Source organism: Ambystoma mexicanum, chromosome 12, assembly GCF_040938575.1.
Source record: "Ambystoma mexicanum isolate Mex_15411 chromosome 12, UKY_AmexF1_1, whole genome shotgun sequence".
Classification (NCBI taxonomy): Eukaryota; Metazoa; Chordata; class Amphibia; order Caudata; family Ambystomatidae; genus Ambystoma; species Ambystoma mexicanum.
The window spans coordinates 53988064-54004645 of record NC_090936.1 but is presented as its reverse complement, the minus strand read 5'-3'; the positions used below and the strand labels follow the sequence as shown (position 1 = coordinate 54004645).

The 16582-nt window shown below is 45.7% G+C and overlaps 1 protein-coding gene across 1 annotated transcript in view; it reads right to left on the bottom strand.

Moving 5' to 3' along the window:
- Positions 1–15276, bottom strand: part of LSM8 (LSM8 homolog, U6 small nuclear RNA associated) — a 46909-nt gene extending 31633 nt beyond the window's left edge. The window contains exons 1-2 of the mRNA XM_069627946.1: positions 15121–15276; positions 9284–9324 (exon numbers count right to left, since the gene is read on the bottom strand). Coding sequence (XP_069484047.1) covers positions 9284–9324; positions 15121–15151 — 72 coding nt within the window. The 5' untranslated portion in view covers positions 15152–15276. The remainder of the gene's footprint in view (positions 1–9283; positions 9325–15120) is intronic.
- Between the last annotated feature and the right edge of the window lie 1306 nt (positions 15277–16582).

The window sequence follows — 16582 nt, the reverse complement described above, 5'->3', positions numbered from 1 at the left end:
GTATCTGTGGACGACTGACAGGTGTTGAAAAGACAAGAAGGCCGATGGGACAAACCCAACAGTTAGTAGCAGATCTTCCTTTTATGTCCGTCACTCTTTGATTTTAAAACGAATTATATAAAAAAAAAAAAAACATTTCTAGAAGATGGGAATATCTCTGGTTTGACTAAGCACTAGGCTTAGCTCTCTCACGGGATTGCCTAAAAAATCCAAGTGCCCGCCTTTGTCTAAACCCAAATAGAGGTGCTTTGCAGAAACACGGGTTGTAGTGTATAGACTTTGTCTTGCTAACTCAAAAGAAGTGATTTGTTTCAAGATGGCAAGAACCTCTACATTTACCCGGGTGAACTAGGACCAATCCTCCTTCTCAGCAGAGGGATCGACAGAGCAGGCACCAAATGGGAAATGAGTTTCCCCCATCAAGTAAATGGCTACTAAAAATCACAAGAGGATATTAAAGGATGTTGTTATAACATTCTTGTAGGGCTGTCAGAGAACCCACCACATGCAAGGGTTAGGACAGTTTTTCTAAAGTAGTACTTTATAAGACTATCCCTTGGGCAATACAGAAACTCCAACTATTAGTATAGGCGTGTACCACTCAAGGTACTGGTAGGTGGCAGAACAGCCATGCTTATCTTAGGAGGGAGGGATGGTTGTAGGAAGGTACAAAGAACTAGTAGCATACATATGATCCAACGAAACACTTATACAAAGATATATGTAAAAATAATGGTTTATTACCCTATTGGTAGTAAACTATGCTTCCTACTGTTTCAGGAATAATTCTGTTATACCACAAACATTACTTTCTAGAATACTGGAACACATTTCAAAGGTAAGTAAGAACTTGGCAATTACTTTTCAGAATGGCAGTATGCACTTCAAAAGGCAAGTAATAACTTTGTAACGTATTCTATTTCAGAAATATACAGTTACAGCGCCAACACATAGCAATTAGGCATGATGCTTCTCCATAAAGGCCTTATGCTTTAGCAGTCCTTCCCTACTCAAGGTCATGAGGGTTCTCAGAGGCAGAAGGGGACATTGGTGGTCCAGTGTCCAACAGTAGATAGAACAGGAACAGTCACAAGCACAGGCACAACTGTAGGGAATCAGAGCTCCAGAGGATATCGTTTTAGAACAAATATGTACAATACTTTGGAGTCAGTAAAAGGTTCAGGGACTTTGCAGAACATGTACTCCAGTGTTAGGCCTGGACGAACTTCCAACTACACGATCGCCACCGTAGCCACACAGAGCAATGGAACGACTTTAGGTAAGTATTACCTCAAGCCATACAGTACCTCAGCAGTAAAAAATAAGTTAGAGACGGATGCCTTCATGATCCAGTAGCTACAGGACCCAGTCTCTGGATTCTTGGTCTTCAGACGAACGAAAGAAAACTGGATGGGCATTGCAGCAGCAGTCGAGAGGAAAGGCTCCCAGCAAAGGATTCTTCTGGGTTTCTCGTGGCTCTGCAGTTTTGACGCCCTTTTCAAGGCACCAACTGAAGAACAGTTGTCAATCTTATCGATTTGCCTTGCTTTCTCAGTCCAGCACTCTGGTGAGTGGACTTCAAGGAGTGGGGAGTCTTGCATCTAGAGGTCCAGCAGGAGTCTACTGAATTTCGGCGAGATTCGTTCTTTGGAAGACAATGCGCAGCACCCTCGAGGTCCCAAGGTATTGGCGGTTTGCAGTCCAGGAAGGTTACAGCTCGTCTTGGGAATGGCTCGAAAAAAAAAAAAAGACTGATTGGTCCCACCAGTCCAAGGGTCGGAGTCGTCATCTTCGGGACTCCTCTGTCGCATGGAAAAAAGGGTCAGCACAGGCAGCGGTTACTCAGCAGGCATCGTCAGTCACTGGAGGTAGCTACAGGCATCTCCTCCTCTTCCTCATCGATTCAGCTCCAGTAGTGGACTAGTCTTCAGCTTCCAGATCCAGGCCATTTACCTAGGAATGCAGCCAATCAGCACTAATGCTACATTAAAATTTTGAGGGGTCGGCTGTCCTTTGATGACCGCCAGCCTCCCGGTTAGAACCCATGACAAAGGACTGCAGAGTTTCAGACTCCTCCTTTGTTTCCTGTCTTTACAGACGCTGGAGCCTCAGCGGGCTCCATAAAGGATTCCTGCTGAAGACAAAAGTCAAACCAGGATCTCCCCCACCCAGGACGGCAGAAGGACCAAGAAAGAACAGAATGCGGAATGTAGACGAGAGTCTGTGAGTGATTTGGAATAAGGGATCTATTCCAGTCAAAGGAAGAATGATTTCAAGTGAAAGATCAGAGGAAAAAGTCAAGGAACGATGTCCTATACAAATATATTGCATACTCTAATAGTCTAGTTTTGAGAAAGGCCAGGTGGCTGAAACACGTGTTAACTGTTGGGCACCAAGAAGGAATAAATAATTTTTGAAGAAATTGATAACGCTTTCGAGATTTCTTTTTGGTATACAGCGCAACGCTGGAGTATATCACCTGTCGTATCCAAGAAAGAACAAGCACACAAGAAATGGCAAAAAAAGAAAGGCATCAGCCTGCAGGTAAAAAGAACACAAAAGGTCGGGAGAACACATCCACTGCCACAGCCATTCAGAAATGTTACAGGAGCAGTGAGAAAGGGGATACAGTGTAATCCCTCAGCACTCCACATAGGTGGGGTGTGCTGATCTCACAATGGGAATTGTAGAAAGGATCAAAAGTATCCCTCTACTCTTGGGAACATTAGTTCACACAAGGAAAATAGAAAAAATATAAAAAAAAGGGAAGCCCAAAGGGGCTCCCCAGCAACACTATACAGAAAGTGCCCTGTGCTGCAGTAAAAATGTAGTTGCCCGGTTATAGAAAAGTAGGATTCCAAATTAAGAGACAGAAAAATGACTCCGATGGATAGAGCAAAAGAAAGGGCGAGTGGGGAAAAAGGTTCCCACTCACTCAGGAATATAGAAGAGAAATCCCCAGCTACAGCTAAAAGTGCTGGGGGTCTCACATGGTCTAACTGCAGTTGCTTGGAAGATTTGTTTCTAGAGAGGAGAGTTTAACACAGGACTCCTTCTGGGATAGACTTATTTCTGGCCAAGAAGTCATGCTCACTACGGCAATCGTAAAGGTTCTGGAAAAATGTTCGATAATAGAAAACTACAGTTACAAGTTTGACCTGTCTTGCCTAGTCACCTTGGGTGGTCCATTTCGCTCTGTTTTTGTATTGTTCATGGCAAATAAGGGTTACCGTTTTTCTTTCCTTTAATTTTTGTAAAGGTTTTCTTTGTAAAACCAAAAACAAATAAATAATTTAAAAAAAAAGAAAAAAAAAAGAAGGTAATATTCACCTCACAGGTACTGTGAGCTCCATCTAGCTTCACCTCACTGATGATCCCCAACAAGGGTGAAACACGTGTATGGGGTTGCTGGTGGTACTCTCGTTCAGATTGGAATTGCCATTGTATTTCGGTGCTGGACTGCCCCTGGGCAGGACAAAGACTGATATGCAAATGGATATTTCCCATCTGTGAAAGGCACAGTGGGTAAAAGCAGTGGCTGCGAACTCTCAAGTGGTTAATAACCACTGAACAGGTTATCATGTCTGTTCTTGCGAGAGAGGGGCGCCCGCTACCTTTGTTATAATATTCTAAGCAAGCATCAGGTTTCCATTGAAAGCAGCTGGTTACAGGAAAATCATGAATATAGGCAACTACCATTGTGGATGTGACATTTTAGTTGTGCATTCGCAGCAGAACCAGCGTTGAGCTTCAGGTGTTGGGACCAGCACAGTGACTGAAGGGGTGCGGGATCAGCCCGGACTGCGAGTGGCAGTGCAGTTGCTAGGGGCTGCCGGATCAAGCAGGACTATAGGGGGAGGGTCTTCGTGCCAGATTGTTTCAGTAAATGCATAAGGCATTTGGTGCCTCATTGCAGCCTCCGATTGTTGGCATGTTTGCAAAAGTCCAAAGAGGACATTTGTTTTGTTAACCAAAACAACAAGTCACAAATGGGTAAATAGTTGCATAGTGCTAGCCCAGCCTGCTCCATGGCATCTGGGTTGGCCCACACACCCTCTTCTTGTCCCATGATTTGTGTTATATGTGATCAACTCGAAGAGAGAGGGCACCATAACCACAAGCCTCGCCCATAGTTGCTGCCAATTAAACTTTCCAGTAGGCAGCTTGCTTTTCTCCAATGACGTCAAAGATAGAACGCATGACTTGTGGGAAGGGTAGTACTTTTCTTCATTCATGCTTAAAGTGAAGCAGAGAAACCAGAGCATCTAAAGAGAAAAATGCAATAACATTGGGGAACACGTTTGTAGGCATTTAAACCCATCGTGTTACTGTTTTCTTGGACACCACCAAAATATTTTTGAATGACCCAAAGAATCACTCCTAATACTGGTTTTATCAACTCAGGTTTAAAGCATAACCAGGCTGACTGCACAAAGCGAGTGGATTAACACTGTCCAAATGCACAGCGGCAAAACCTGAGGTGCCCATTTCGGTAAAAAGATTTGGTGGAGTATTTCCTTGCCAGGATATGCCCTCAATGCAGAATTATAGAAAACGGTAGGGCTTGTAGAGCCTCGCTTTTTAAAAAAAAAAAAAACAATTCCTGAAGAATTTTTAAGTTTGAAGATTCGGCAACAGGGGAATCTGCTCCCGATTTCCCACAATCCCACTCTTGGAAAGGGTAAAACCTCTCAATAAAATCAGACTGAGTGTGTCCAAGCAGAGTCTCAGTTTGGAGACTATGCACCCCCTTTTGCTGGAACCTCCAGCTTCCTTTGTTCATTTTTGAAGAGGGAGTAAAACTATAAATCGGACGGGTTCTTAACTAATCTAGTAAAACTGCTTCCTCCCATGCGTTTGAGACCATGGCCATCCATTAAACCACTGCTCTCCCTTCCAACTAGTTCGATAGCTGAGAAGTAGCATCCAGCTGTCAATGCTCTCCGAAAAACTGCTGTTCATTTCCATTCGTTTGGGAGAAGATGATGCCAGTTGGCCTGCCTGGGTTATAAAGGCACAGATGTCTTCTGTAGGGCAAGCAGAGCAGTCCATTCAATTTGATGGACATTAAAAATGGCCCCAAAACTGAACAGCAAGCTTTCTAATAAGGAAGTTGCAGCTTTGATGCAGGCTCTTTTGCATTGTTCCTTTGCATTTGCAAAGAAGACAATACAGGGCCTTTTATAATCAGCACGATTACTATTATTATTACGGTATTTACTGAGCGCTGACCTAGCTTTGAAAAGCAACGGAGTGCTTTATACACATATACAATAATACAGATACATAACAGAGTGCTTTTCAGAGGTGACAATATACAGATATACAGTAGGGGGTAGGATACAGAGGAGGGATACAGCTGTATCGAGTGGCAGGGAGCAGAGGGGCGGGAGGCGTCCAGCGAGTCAGGTGGCGCAAGGGGCAACGTGATGGCAGAGATGTTGAGGTAGGTCTGAGTTCTTTTCTGAATTGAAGGCGCGGGTCTGATGCGGACAGGGAGGTGGTTCCATAGTCTTGGGGTGTAGGTAGAGAAGGCTTGTTTCTGGTCCTTTCCTTTTTGCCGTGGCGTGTTTCAAGTCTGTACATGTCCTACATACAGTAATGTCAACAACCACAGATTGGGTGGACAGGCAGAGGGAGCCAGGAGATTCCAACAGGCCCATCAAAAGTGGTTTAAAAACGTGCCACGTCTCAGCATGGCAAGTGCCACAATATATGCTGTATGTGCAATCAGCAAAGCTTTAATGGATTTTTGCAAGGCAGGGTAAAGGATGTTTCAGAGAGGCTTGTGTTAATAGATCGCTTGCCATATTGGAAATTGCAGGTTGTCTGCCCAGAATTTCCAGAGAGCTGGGGTTTGCCACTTTTGGTGGCACCGATACACGTCTTAAATCACATACATAGGCAAGACCATAGCAGTGCTCTTTTCCCATGCCCTCACAGTGCGGGTTTTCTGAAGATGCCTGGTGTGCGCGAAGACTCTTGTCAAGATAAGACGAATGAACAAAAGTAAATACCACGCGGCTGGATCCAATGCAAGACGATTCAAAATCAGCTGGAGGACTCGTCCATCAAGGTCTTGAAGGAGGTCAGAAACAGTATTCTAGTGCACCCTTCCCTGAAGATTTAGCCCCTTAAAAGAGGAAATGACCACCAAAGGTTATTGTACTATGGCAATGAAACCATGTGCTCCAACTAGGTCACATAGGAAAGGGAATCTTAGCGTGTCTCTCATTTGAGGCTACCAGGAGTTGGCAGGGTTAATTACATTTACTTGGGGCTCGGGAGAAGAGCTAAATCTACCTTTCTTGCAGCAGCCAACGATTTCTTCTGGAACATGGGGGTTGGAAGGTGAATTGGCACTTACTCTGTGCGCGCCTAACAAAACAAATCTAGTAAGAGGTGATTGGGAAGAACATTAGAGACAAAACCAGAACACCCCGATTAGAGTTTTGGATCAACCACCTTCTGCCCTGTACCAACAACGATTGAACTTCAGAAGGTCAATTGTCCCTTCTATGCATATCTAGAAGCATTGACTCCAGATGGAATATTGCTCACGTACAAGATGCTTTGATCTTTGTTGAGACCAGTATTCCTGCTTGCTACCATGCAGTCAGCTTAAACTGCAACTGGAGAAAAAAGTTAATCCCGCACGGAGCAACAAAGCTGCAGTGGTCCTGCTTGTGCCAGACTCTAGTACTGCAAACAGTATTGGGCATCACTTTATTATGGGCTTCCTTCCTGGTGCACATCACCCAAGAGATCTCTTCCAATGTCAGATATTCTCCACGGAGCGATGTGCTCATTAGTAGATGTCAGTATTCTCTGTGCCTCACTAATACTCTTGCTCTCTCCCAGATAGTGGGTAAGAAGGACAATATTCTGCAGCCTCACACTCGCCCCTCCGAACTGCTCTTTTCGGTGTGCTTTTAGTGGTGGACTTATTGCTGCATTCGCTTCCACCTTCATTCCCCCTCCTCCCACTAGCGATACTATTGACTCTGCGCTCAACAATATCCATCTCCCCATCATGAACCCTGATCTAGCAGCCCTGAAACACAAGTGCAGAGCTGCTGAATGGAAGTGGTATACCTCAAGCTCATCCTCTGATAAACTTGCCTGTCGCCTTCTCTAAAAGTAATATTGTCTCTCTATACACTCCAAGAAGAGGGCTCACATCCAGGCCTGCATCTCTGGAGCTTCTAACAACACGGCTGAACTCTCAAATCTGCAAGGAACTAGCCAATCCAGCTGCAGTCTCTACCTCACCTCTTCCCACCTAGGCGCTCTGGACTGCACTGGCAGTAACCCCCTGGCACCCTCAACCCCTCCCCCCATTCACTCTTTCCTCCTCTCCTATCACATCAGACGAGGTCACTGAAGTTGTCCGCTCTATGAAGGTCTCTGCCAAACCTGTTCTTTCAGAACTATTAAGGACAACATCGGCTCCCTTGTCCCTGCACGCGCCGATTTCTGCAATCCCCCTCTCATCATTGGGACTTTCCCCTCTTCCCTCAAGCACCTCCTTGTGTGCCCCCTCCTGAAAAAGCCTTCTGCCGACTCCTCATGTCTGGATAACTACTGCCCCAGCTCTATCACTCCCTTCCTTGGGAAGCTTCTGGATAAATTGGTCTCCCCCCCCCCCCCAACTGTCCCAGCATACTGAGCTTGTTGGTCGCCTGAACGACCATCAATCTGGATTCCGAGCATCCAGAGGCACTGAAACTGCTCTCATGAGCACCCGTGAAGAATTGCTTGCATCTCTTGACTCAAACTCGCCCGCTGTTCTCAATCTACTCTTGCTCACCTTATCTCCGCTTTTACCTTGCACTTCCAGTGTTATGCAGATGACACCCAACTCTTCTTCAGACTACTCTCTGCATCTCTTCCGACTTCCTGTCATTCCCGGTTGCCTGTCCGCCATCCAGTCTTGGTGCACCTTCAATTATCTCTTGTCTCAATGCCAGCAAGACTAAGTCTTGCTATTGGGAGTCCTGTTCCCCCTTTTCTCCCTTCACTCTGGCCAGCCTCTATGCCCCCCCCGCCCGATCTCCCCATCCACTATCTGTGAAACCAGAAATCTGGGAGTTATCTTAAAACTCCTCTCTCTCTTTCATTCTTCACATCTTGGACCTTGCCAAGAAGGCCCATTTTCAACTCTACCTCCTCAGAGGCATCCTCCCTTTCCTAATTTTCCCCAGAAGCTCAATGTCGCCAGAGCCCTTGTACTCTCCAGACTGGACTACTGTACAGACTCTTCCTCAATCTACCTTCTTCGCTCCGCCCCCGCCAGCTAATCCAGAATAGGGCTGCATGACTAATCCTTGGCCTCAAGCCCAGGGGCCGTATCTCTCCAGCCCTAAAATCTCACCACTGGATCCCGGCTGCCGCAACAATCAAATTCAAATACCTCTGCAACGTCTGGAGCCAGTGACCACGCCATCTGCAACTTGCTCTCACCAAATACACTCCTTCAAGATCCCTCCGATCCTCTAGCTCCAACTCTCTACTTATCAAGCGCTTCACTAAGCAGAGAGCAAGTGACCGTTATTTCCTCGGCTGGCTCCCTCCTCTGGAACATCCTCCCCCCTTTCTCTCCGTCTTGAGCTGGATCGCCACAAGATCTGCAAGCACCTCAAGACTTCAGCTTCTCCTCCAATACTAACCCCCACAGTCGCTGTGTGCTAGTGGCATAGGCTTGCATGTGTTCCTTCTGGGTCCTGGCCTTATGTCCCATCGCCCGCAGCATCCGCCCTCCCCTTGCACTTGCCTTCAGGCACCAACTGGCCTGTGATGTCACACAGGCCTGCACATATTGTATTGGCTGGTGACCCCTCTTCTATGAAGTGGTCACTGCCTGGCACTTACCCATTGCCTTTGCAACTGGCTCTCTGGAACATCTAGCACTTCCTCTACTCTCACTTCACTCTCTCTGCACTTGCACGCTCTGAGTGTTCACAAGGCCCAGTAGGTCCGCATTTGTATTTTTGCTCATCACCGTTATCATATTCCATTGTTTTGCTGTTCCCTTCCCTTTGTCCTGTGGGTGCTTTGAAACACAATTTCTTGATGTATAAGCGCCTTACAAATGCACAATAAAATGAATTAATACAAAATAAAATGGTGTGTAATCAGGGACAGAGTTATGCTGACACTACCAAAAGGGTTACATCTTGCAGTAAAACCAGATAAATCAAGATATTGCTTTTGCCAGAAAGAGGCAGATTGGGAGAGAAATAATATGTACAATAAACACACACACACACACACGACTTCTTACCACAATCATTCTGCCATCAGCTGTGATTACTGCAACAGTACCTAGCAAAGTAGTTAAAGAATCACATTTTTCTTAGGAAGAAATGAATGCTTTAAGCACATAATGAAGAAAAAAACAACATTTTAAAGTGGCACGTCCATGGCAGACACTAACATTCTAAACACTTTGGTAGTACAGACTTAATTAATAAGGTCTATAAATCTTGTGAAGGGCCGAGAGCTTTGCTGGGAGTCCCCACAACCACTCGAAACCCCAATCTAGATATGGGTTGAATATTGATACATTTGGCCAAGATTTACAATCTGCACATGCTACACCCAAGTTGAAGACTACAGTACATGTTTTCGGAGCATACATTTGGGAAGGCACACGGATTTTGCAGATCGATACTTTAAACCTAATCTTGTAAACAGGTGCCAGTTTTAAAGAGGGCTACCAAAAACATTTAAAATTGACTATTCAAGGTCTTCGAATCAGAGCATCTCTTCTAATAACATCCATATAGTAAATATGCAGGCATGAATATAAATTCAAGATGGGGCAAGCCCAACGGATGAAAAAAAGGAAAGAGCGATGCAGAATTAAGCTGAAGACTACTGACTGTGATTATTGTATTTGAACAGCAAAAATACGTAGAACTCTTTTGCATACGGAGGCAATGTCACAAGTGCTGCAAACAGAATAAGAGCGCTCTTCCTTCTCTCGCTCTTCCTCTATCCGCACTGTGTTTAAGTACACTCTAGGAGGCAAGGCCCAAAAATCGTATGACAGCAACTTTCATCTTACCTCAGATGAAATTTTAACTCTTCCCCTCACCCACTTAAAAAGGGGTAGTCTAACTTAGGAAAAGATGATACCCACATACAAGATCACAGTCAGATCCAGAAGGCTGCTTGACACCGGTGCTAGAAACATACATTGTACCATTCTCCACCACTGGATCTTTCACAGATTCACATGCTGTGAATATTCCCCATCGTTGGGCTGGAAATCCTCGTTAACAGAGCAGTTTCATTTTAAACTGAAAACTTCTGTCACTGTGGTGCTCTATTATCATCGTTTTTGGGTAATACTGCTCAAAGCCAATGAAAGGGCTCCCATAGCTTCACTCATGGAGGCCATTGTCGGCTTTTTACCACGTTTCGTGTTGCGAGTCCTCAATATCTTTCTCTCTCTCTCCATTCAAAGTTTTTCGTCGACGGATCCAGTAGCCCCATTCCGAGGAGTCTTACTATGCATTGTTCTGACATGTCCATTGTCCTCCCGCCCACAATAAAGCAGTCTTCGGAAGCTACGACATTCGGGCCTACTAGAATATCCCAGGCAAGCAACAAATGTATTTTTAAGGCCTACACCGGATGCGGACTAAAGAAGGTCTTCATAGTAGGTCCCCATGAGAAGCGCCTTTTTTGACTCGACCCTCAGCGCATCGTTGAGGAGTGTGAAATTTGTCAGTTCTTTTCCAATAAAACCATAAGGTGGCGTCATCAGAGACTGGTGGCATGGCTCAACGATGCTGGTGGAGCCTCCGACTATGCTTCTGTACGGAGTCATGCTTCTCTAAGGCAGGGTAGGTCTACCCAGCAAACCACCTCTAGTAAGAGGTCAAGATCACACAGTGTACTGGCAACTAGCAGAAAAGGGGTACATGACCCCCCCAAACCCATCTGTAAGTTTCAGTCAGAAACTACAAAGATGCCAACCATGACATTGGAGAAATCTAATTCATCCACGCCACATGGTAGACCAGTTTCTATATCTGCAATCGACATGCAGCTGCGCCAACAGCACCGGGGTTGTGGACAGCAGCCACACCCAAGCCGTCCATGGCAACTAAGAACTAGTGATCGCTGGCGACCAAAACCTTGTCACCGTCGGCAACATCATTGACAACCAAAAAGAGCTCTTTGTCGTCACACAGTCAATTACTAAAAAGGCTCAGTCGGCATCTATGACGAAATCCTCATCTTCAACTCCAAAGACCTCGTCAACAACAGTAGCACTGCCACCAGTGAAATCAGGAGCCATTGCCTTCGACGGAAACCAAATACACGTCTACAATGTCATCCTTGTCGACCAAAGACAGCGTCAATCTTACTGCCACCACTAAAAGCATCAGCTTTGCTTATGCTTCCAAGCCCAGCTCACTCTCTAGCCCTGGGAACCAACACAGAACCTGCTTTCCAGACTTCAGACATGATGGAGGAAAACCTGCTTTCCATCCTTCAGGCAGTATCTGACAAACCACTCTGTTTCTTCAGAACGGGAGTCCAGCACTTCCAGCCCAGTACCGGAAATGCCTTCTCCGAAAACAGCGCCAGTCCAAGTGCCGCCAAGTAAGGAGACTCCAATGGGCATCCTGGCACTATCGACATCCTGAAACTCTTGTATCAGGTTACCAACCTACAAACCAACCACGCCAAGAAATTAGGGTCCCTCAACCAGGGACCACCGAGGTTCCGGCTGCTCCTCATCTTTCAAGAGATAACCTGTGTCTACAGAGGCTGCCTCAGTTAACAGAGACAGAATCTGAGCACGACCCTGATGACCAGCAATAATTTGTCCACACCACAGACATGACGAGTTCAATGACATAATCCCAGCAGATGGCTACCCGGAGGAAGCCCCTAGAGGGGATTCTTCCCATGGCGATATCTGATCTTTTTACGCCTTGATGGGTAGCGCCACCAAGATGATCAGTCTAATGCCAGAGGAACTGAAAAAAAGATAGCCTTCTTTGCCAACTACGCGAACAGCACAATCTTTTCTTCCATTTCTATGGACCCCCAAACTTTGAGCTTTGATTTCCGATTCTGACCTGCTCTTTTTGCAGTGCAATGAAGCCTTAAGCTCCGCTAAACTGGCTTTTGCTCATTTGTCATAGGGAAACTGACATGTACCGGGAAACTGTTTCCCAGTACACGTCAGTTCATGCTGTCAGTATTGGGAAACTGTTTCCCATCGTGTTGTTACTTTGTTGCCACTTTTGGGAGCTTGCTATCACTTTGGTAACTTTTGTATCATTGTACAATGCAGTACACTGCGGTACACTTTTTGTTTCGCCCTAAACTCTGAGAGGATTTTGGGTTACTCTAGGTGTGCCTAAGAGACAAGCTGGTGGCAGCAGTTACGTTTTGCTCTTTTTGGTGTATTTGGTCTTAGCCTTACTGTGTTTGGCTACTAACTTTGTCTAGTGGTCAAACATGGCCATGCCACAAGGTTTTACACTTGTCCTTTTGCCATCTTGTTGTTAAACCTTCTTCCTAGCCTGTGAGGCCAGGAAAATCCTCATATGGACTTCCAGATCCCGGGAAAGCAGAGGCTTTTGGCAGGTTACTGCAGAGCCATGGGTGTTTGCTGCCAGGAAGTGGGTGGGGACTGTATGGTCCCAATCTCCAAACTGGTTTCTGTATGTCCAAGTGGTAGTCATGAGTGTCGCCACCAGTGGTCTCGATTGGACCACTGCTGGGGTGTGTGTGTGTGTGGGCCAGATCCATCATTGGCTCGTGGGAGTTTCAGCTCTTACCTGGCTTTTTGGATAAGAGGACCCCAGCACTCATTCCAGAGAGATCCTGGAAGAAACCGAAGGAGCCAAGAATTCTCTCCAGCTGCAAGGAGACCGGATACCTGGTGGAAGAAGGCCTGGCAACCAACTGCTGCTGCTGTCCTGGAAGAGCCCGTCTTGTGGACGATCTCCAGCAATCGTGCGAAGGAGCTGCAACATCCATTCTAGACATCAGCTCAGAGTCCTCTGAAGAAGAGCCTTTGGAAGGGCCCCTGGATCACCCAGTGGCTGACCAACTCAGCGTCTGAACTACCGTGCTGCCAACGTCGCCGTTCCGAGTTCAGGCCTGGAACGTGGGGGATCCTCAGCGTGTGCAATAAGACCCGGCTCTGCACAATTAGCATCAAGGGAACCCGAGATACGAGAAGTCTGACTGCAGCAAGGGGAACGAAGATAAGAGGCGGAGTCTGACCGCTGCAAGTGAATCCCTTTGCATCGGTGTGCATCGCTGGCCGCCGTCCAAAACTGCTTACCTGCGTCCAGTCCTGTCCTGAGAGGTGCCCTGCATCAAGTTATTTTGCATTTCTCAACTGGAAGACTGTGCACCAGCATTAGTCGCCAACCAGGGGAATGCTGGAACCTGCAGACCCTGGGAATGCAACTGAAGCCAACGGTGGGAAAAGCAACCTTGGCCCCTCTTGAACAGACCTGTCAAGTCCTACGAAGAATCTGAGTAAGCGCGTGAGTTGTAACAATACTTAACTGAACCCTAAAGCCCTCTTAAAAGTTTTAATAACTTTTAGAAACTTTTCTAATAGTCTAGCTTTGCCATTGCTTGTTCATGCAAGCACTTCGAATGTTGGAGACACGTTAGTTAGAACAACTTGTCCTCTACCACTTGGAACTGTTCATTCAACCCCAGAGACCCTACCTTCATTTTTTTCCAGCCTAACAAAAATGTAAGGCCCCATGCATCTTATGGATGGACTTCTGAAGCTAGTATATCTCTGTGGACCTGTAGTGCTTATACTAATCTTTACTTTCCTTTTTAGAGGTTTGATATGTATTTTTCCCTACTCCAATGATTATATAGATGTATCTATTATTAGCAATGTATGATATTACCTGTTAGTAGGCAATATTTTTATTACTGATTGTTTAAGTGTTAGCCCTGACTTTGCACTGTTTGTACGTACTCATTGGGGAATCCTTACAAGCTCACCCCCTCTTGATACTTTGCCTAGACCGTTCAACCACTTACCTTGAACTGGTTTGGCTACAGTGCCCACAGTGATCCCTGTCACTATACTAGGTTGGCCTTCTATACAGTGGTCAACCAGGCATGAGAATAAAAAAATCAGTCTTAACAGAAGTCTGTCCTAGAGTGAAGAGTGAAGAGACCACAACAGAACACAACGTCTCCCAACAGTATAACACCCCAAGCCGAGCCGACGGAATTCCGAGCTGAGGCCAACAGCACATCACTGCTCTCTTGCAGTTCTCCAGCTCATCCCACTAACTCCCCCACACCTCCCTTTTTCTTTTAGAGCCGCCAGAGCGCCAGGGGACCACTCCGTTGCTGATAGTGCGCAGTACAAATAGCCGTTAACATTAACACGTCGCCTGCGCAAGTGCCAAACGTACTTAGGGTTCTGGGAGGCATTGACTTTTATGTTGCGAGAAAAGGCTAATATTTACACTTCTACCGCTGCAATAAAGGATTTTATTATTAGCCCAATGTAGAAAGGTACTCAATTTATCTCAAAAGGGTAAAAGGGAGAAGTCGTCCTATAGGGCTCGAACTCGCACAATGCAGTGGCCCCGTGCTTACCTTGAAGCGCTGTCGAAACAAGAACTGACTTTCAAAACATGTTGGGTGACAGTTTGTTTACCTGTGTATAATAGAAATTCAAAGTATGGACACATGGAATCTAAAAAGAACCCCTTCCACTGTTTCTGGTCAGGTACTGCTGTTAATCATTCTAGTCATCCCGCGCAATGCCAGTGCAACTTATTTACTCCCCAAAGAGGGTGCTTTAAGATATTTTTTTTAGTTTGATTATGGTGACCAACTGTCCCTGTATTCTGCAGGACTGCCATGTTTTTCAGCAGACCTGGCATGATATAGAAAAGGTACTGATAGTGCTGTATATGATCATTTTGTGACCCTGTCCGTTTTACTTTGCTAGTTATGCTATTGCAAGGAGCAGAACCAAGCTCAATGAACGAAGAAAAATGATAGTCACCCAAAGTGCTGTCTACTAAATTCCTAATCTGTGTACACAGCCAGCACACGTAGAAAACAACACGTGTGTGCGAACATAAAGGATACGGTTGATGTAGTTCTCTAGCGCCGACGTCATCGTCTTCAAAGGCGATAAAAAGGCCTGCCGGTGCAAAGGTTCGAACCGGTTACCGGCAACAGCAAATAAACAAAATCTAATGGCAAAAACCACTAGTTCCCATTAGAGGAGAGAACCCAGCAACGCGTTGACATCACGTGACATACGCGCTATTGTCATTGTAGTTCTACGTTCCTGGCGTCCGCCCTACGTCACGTTACGCGCTGCGAAGACGATTCACCTCAGAATGGGGAGGCGCGAGAATCAAACTTCGTGTTATAATGGCGGTACACGCGGCACCGCTCACGCTTGCCGTTCCTCGTAGTGCGAAAGTTAACGTGTTCCTTTCGAGTATGCAATGTAAACCGGGTTACGTTCAGGCTTGTGCTAGCCCTGTGTGTTGGAAGGCCGTCCAGAGTGTCTGGGACGCCGGCCTCCATATAAAAGTGTAGACACGCAGTGAAGAATTGCCACACTAGTGCTGTGAACTCGAAAGTCGGGTGTGCCCCTCAACACACATGCGCAGACCCTTTATTGACGCCTTTACCTCCCCATATTAAGAAAACACAAATGTATACTATTGTAGAACTGAATATATACTCTTGTGGATATGTTCCGTTATTACTTAACCAACTTGAAACCAATCAAAAAAATGTTAACTCAAAAAAAAACATTGCAGAGTTATGGGGGCCTACTTCGCAAAATGTTTTTTCATTACAAAACACGTTAGGCGTGGAGGCACATTAGGAGCAGTTGGGTTCCTGCCACCCTTCTCATACATGGCAACATTTTGTGACCAAAAATCAGTAGGAATCTTAAGTTTCAAAAATAGTTATTAGCATAATGATGACATTACAGGAAATAATGTCACATGAACTTTGACCTTATGACATCACAGGAAATGGCCTCAAAGGACATATGGACTTGAAGAGATCACAGGAAAGTTCAACATAATGGTTATCATGAGATGGCTAGGGGGCTGAAAATGGAAATAGCCACTGAAAAGCTATACATCCTTCTGTGTCACCAAGTGCCTACAGTGGAGGAAATAGGTGTGAAAAGTCAACAAGGTGATAACACTTCTATGGCCCAAGGGAAGTTGTGGCCGCAAGGGCTTCTGCAAATGCAGCTTGTAAGACAATCCCTAGAACAAAAGTAATATAGAGACAAAAATATATTGCTGTGCCCTTTAGTCCATAACCCGGATGGAGTACATACCAGGGATTATCTATTTCTTCAACATGTTGTCCAGCATGGACGATCGGGTGGCAAATACAGTACAGCACTCTGCAAAACTCCTAAATAAATGGTATTATACATTTATTTATTTGGTTTTGCAAAGTCCCTGAGTTCTACATTTTTAGCTAACACTTTACAATAAGTGTAGTCAGATGATGCTCCCCCACACACGTATCCGGGAGTAATAACACCCCCCCTCCACAGCACTTACCT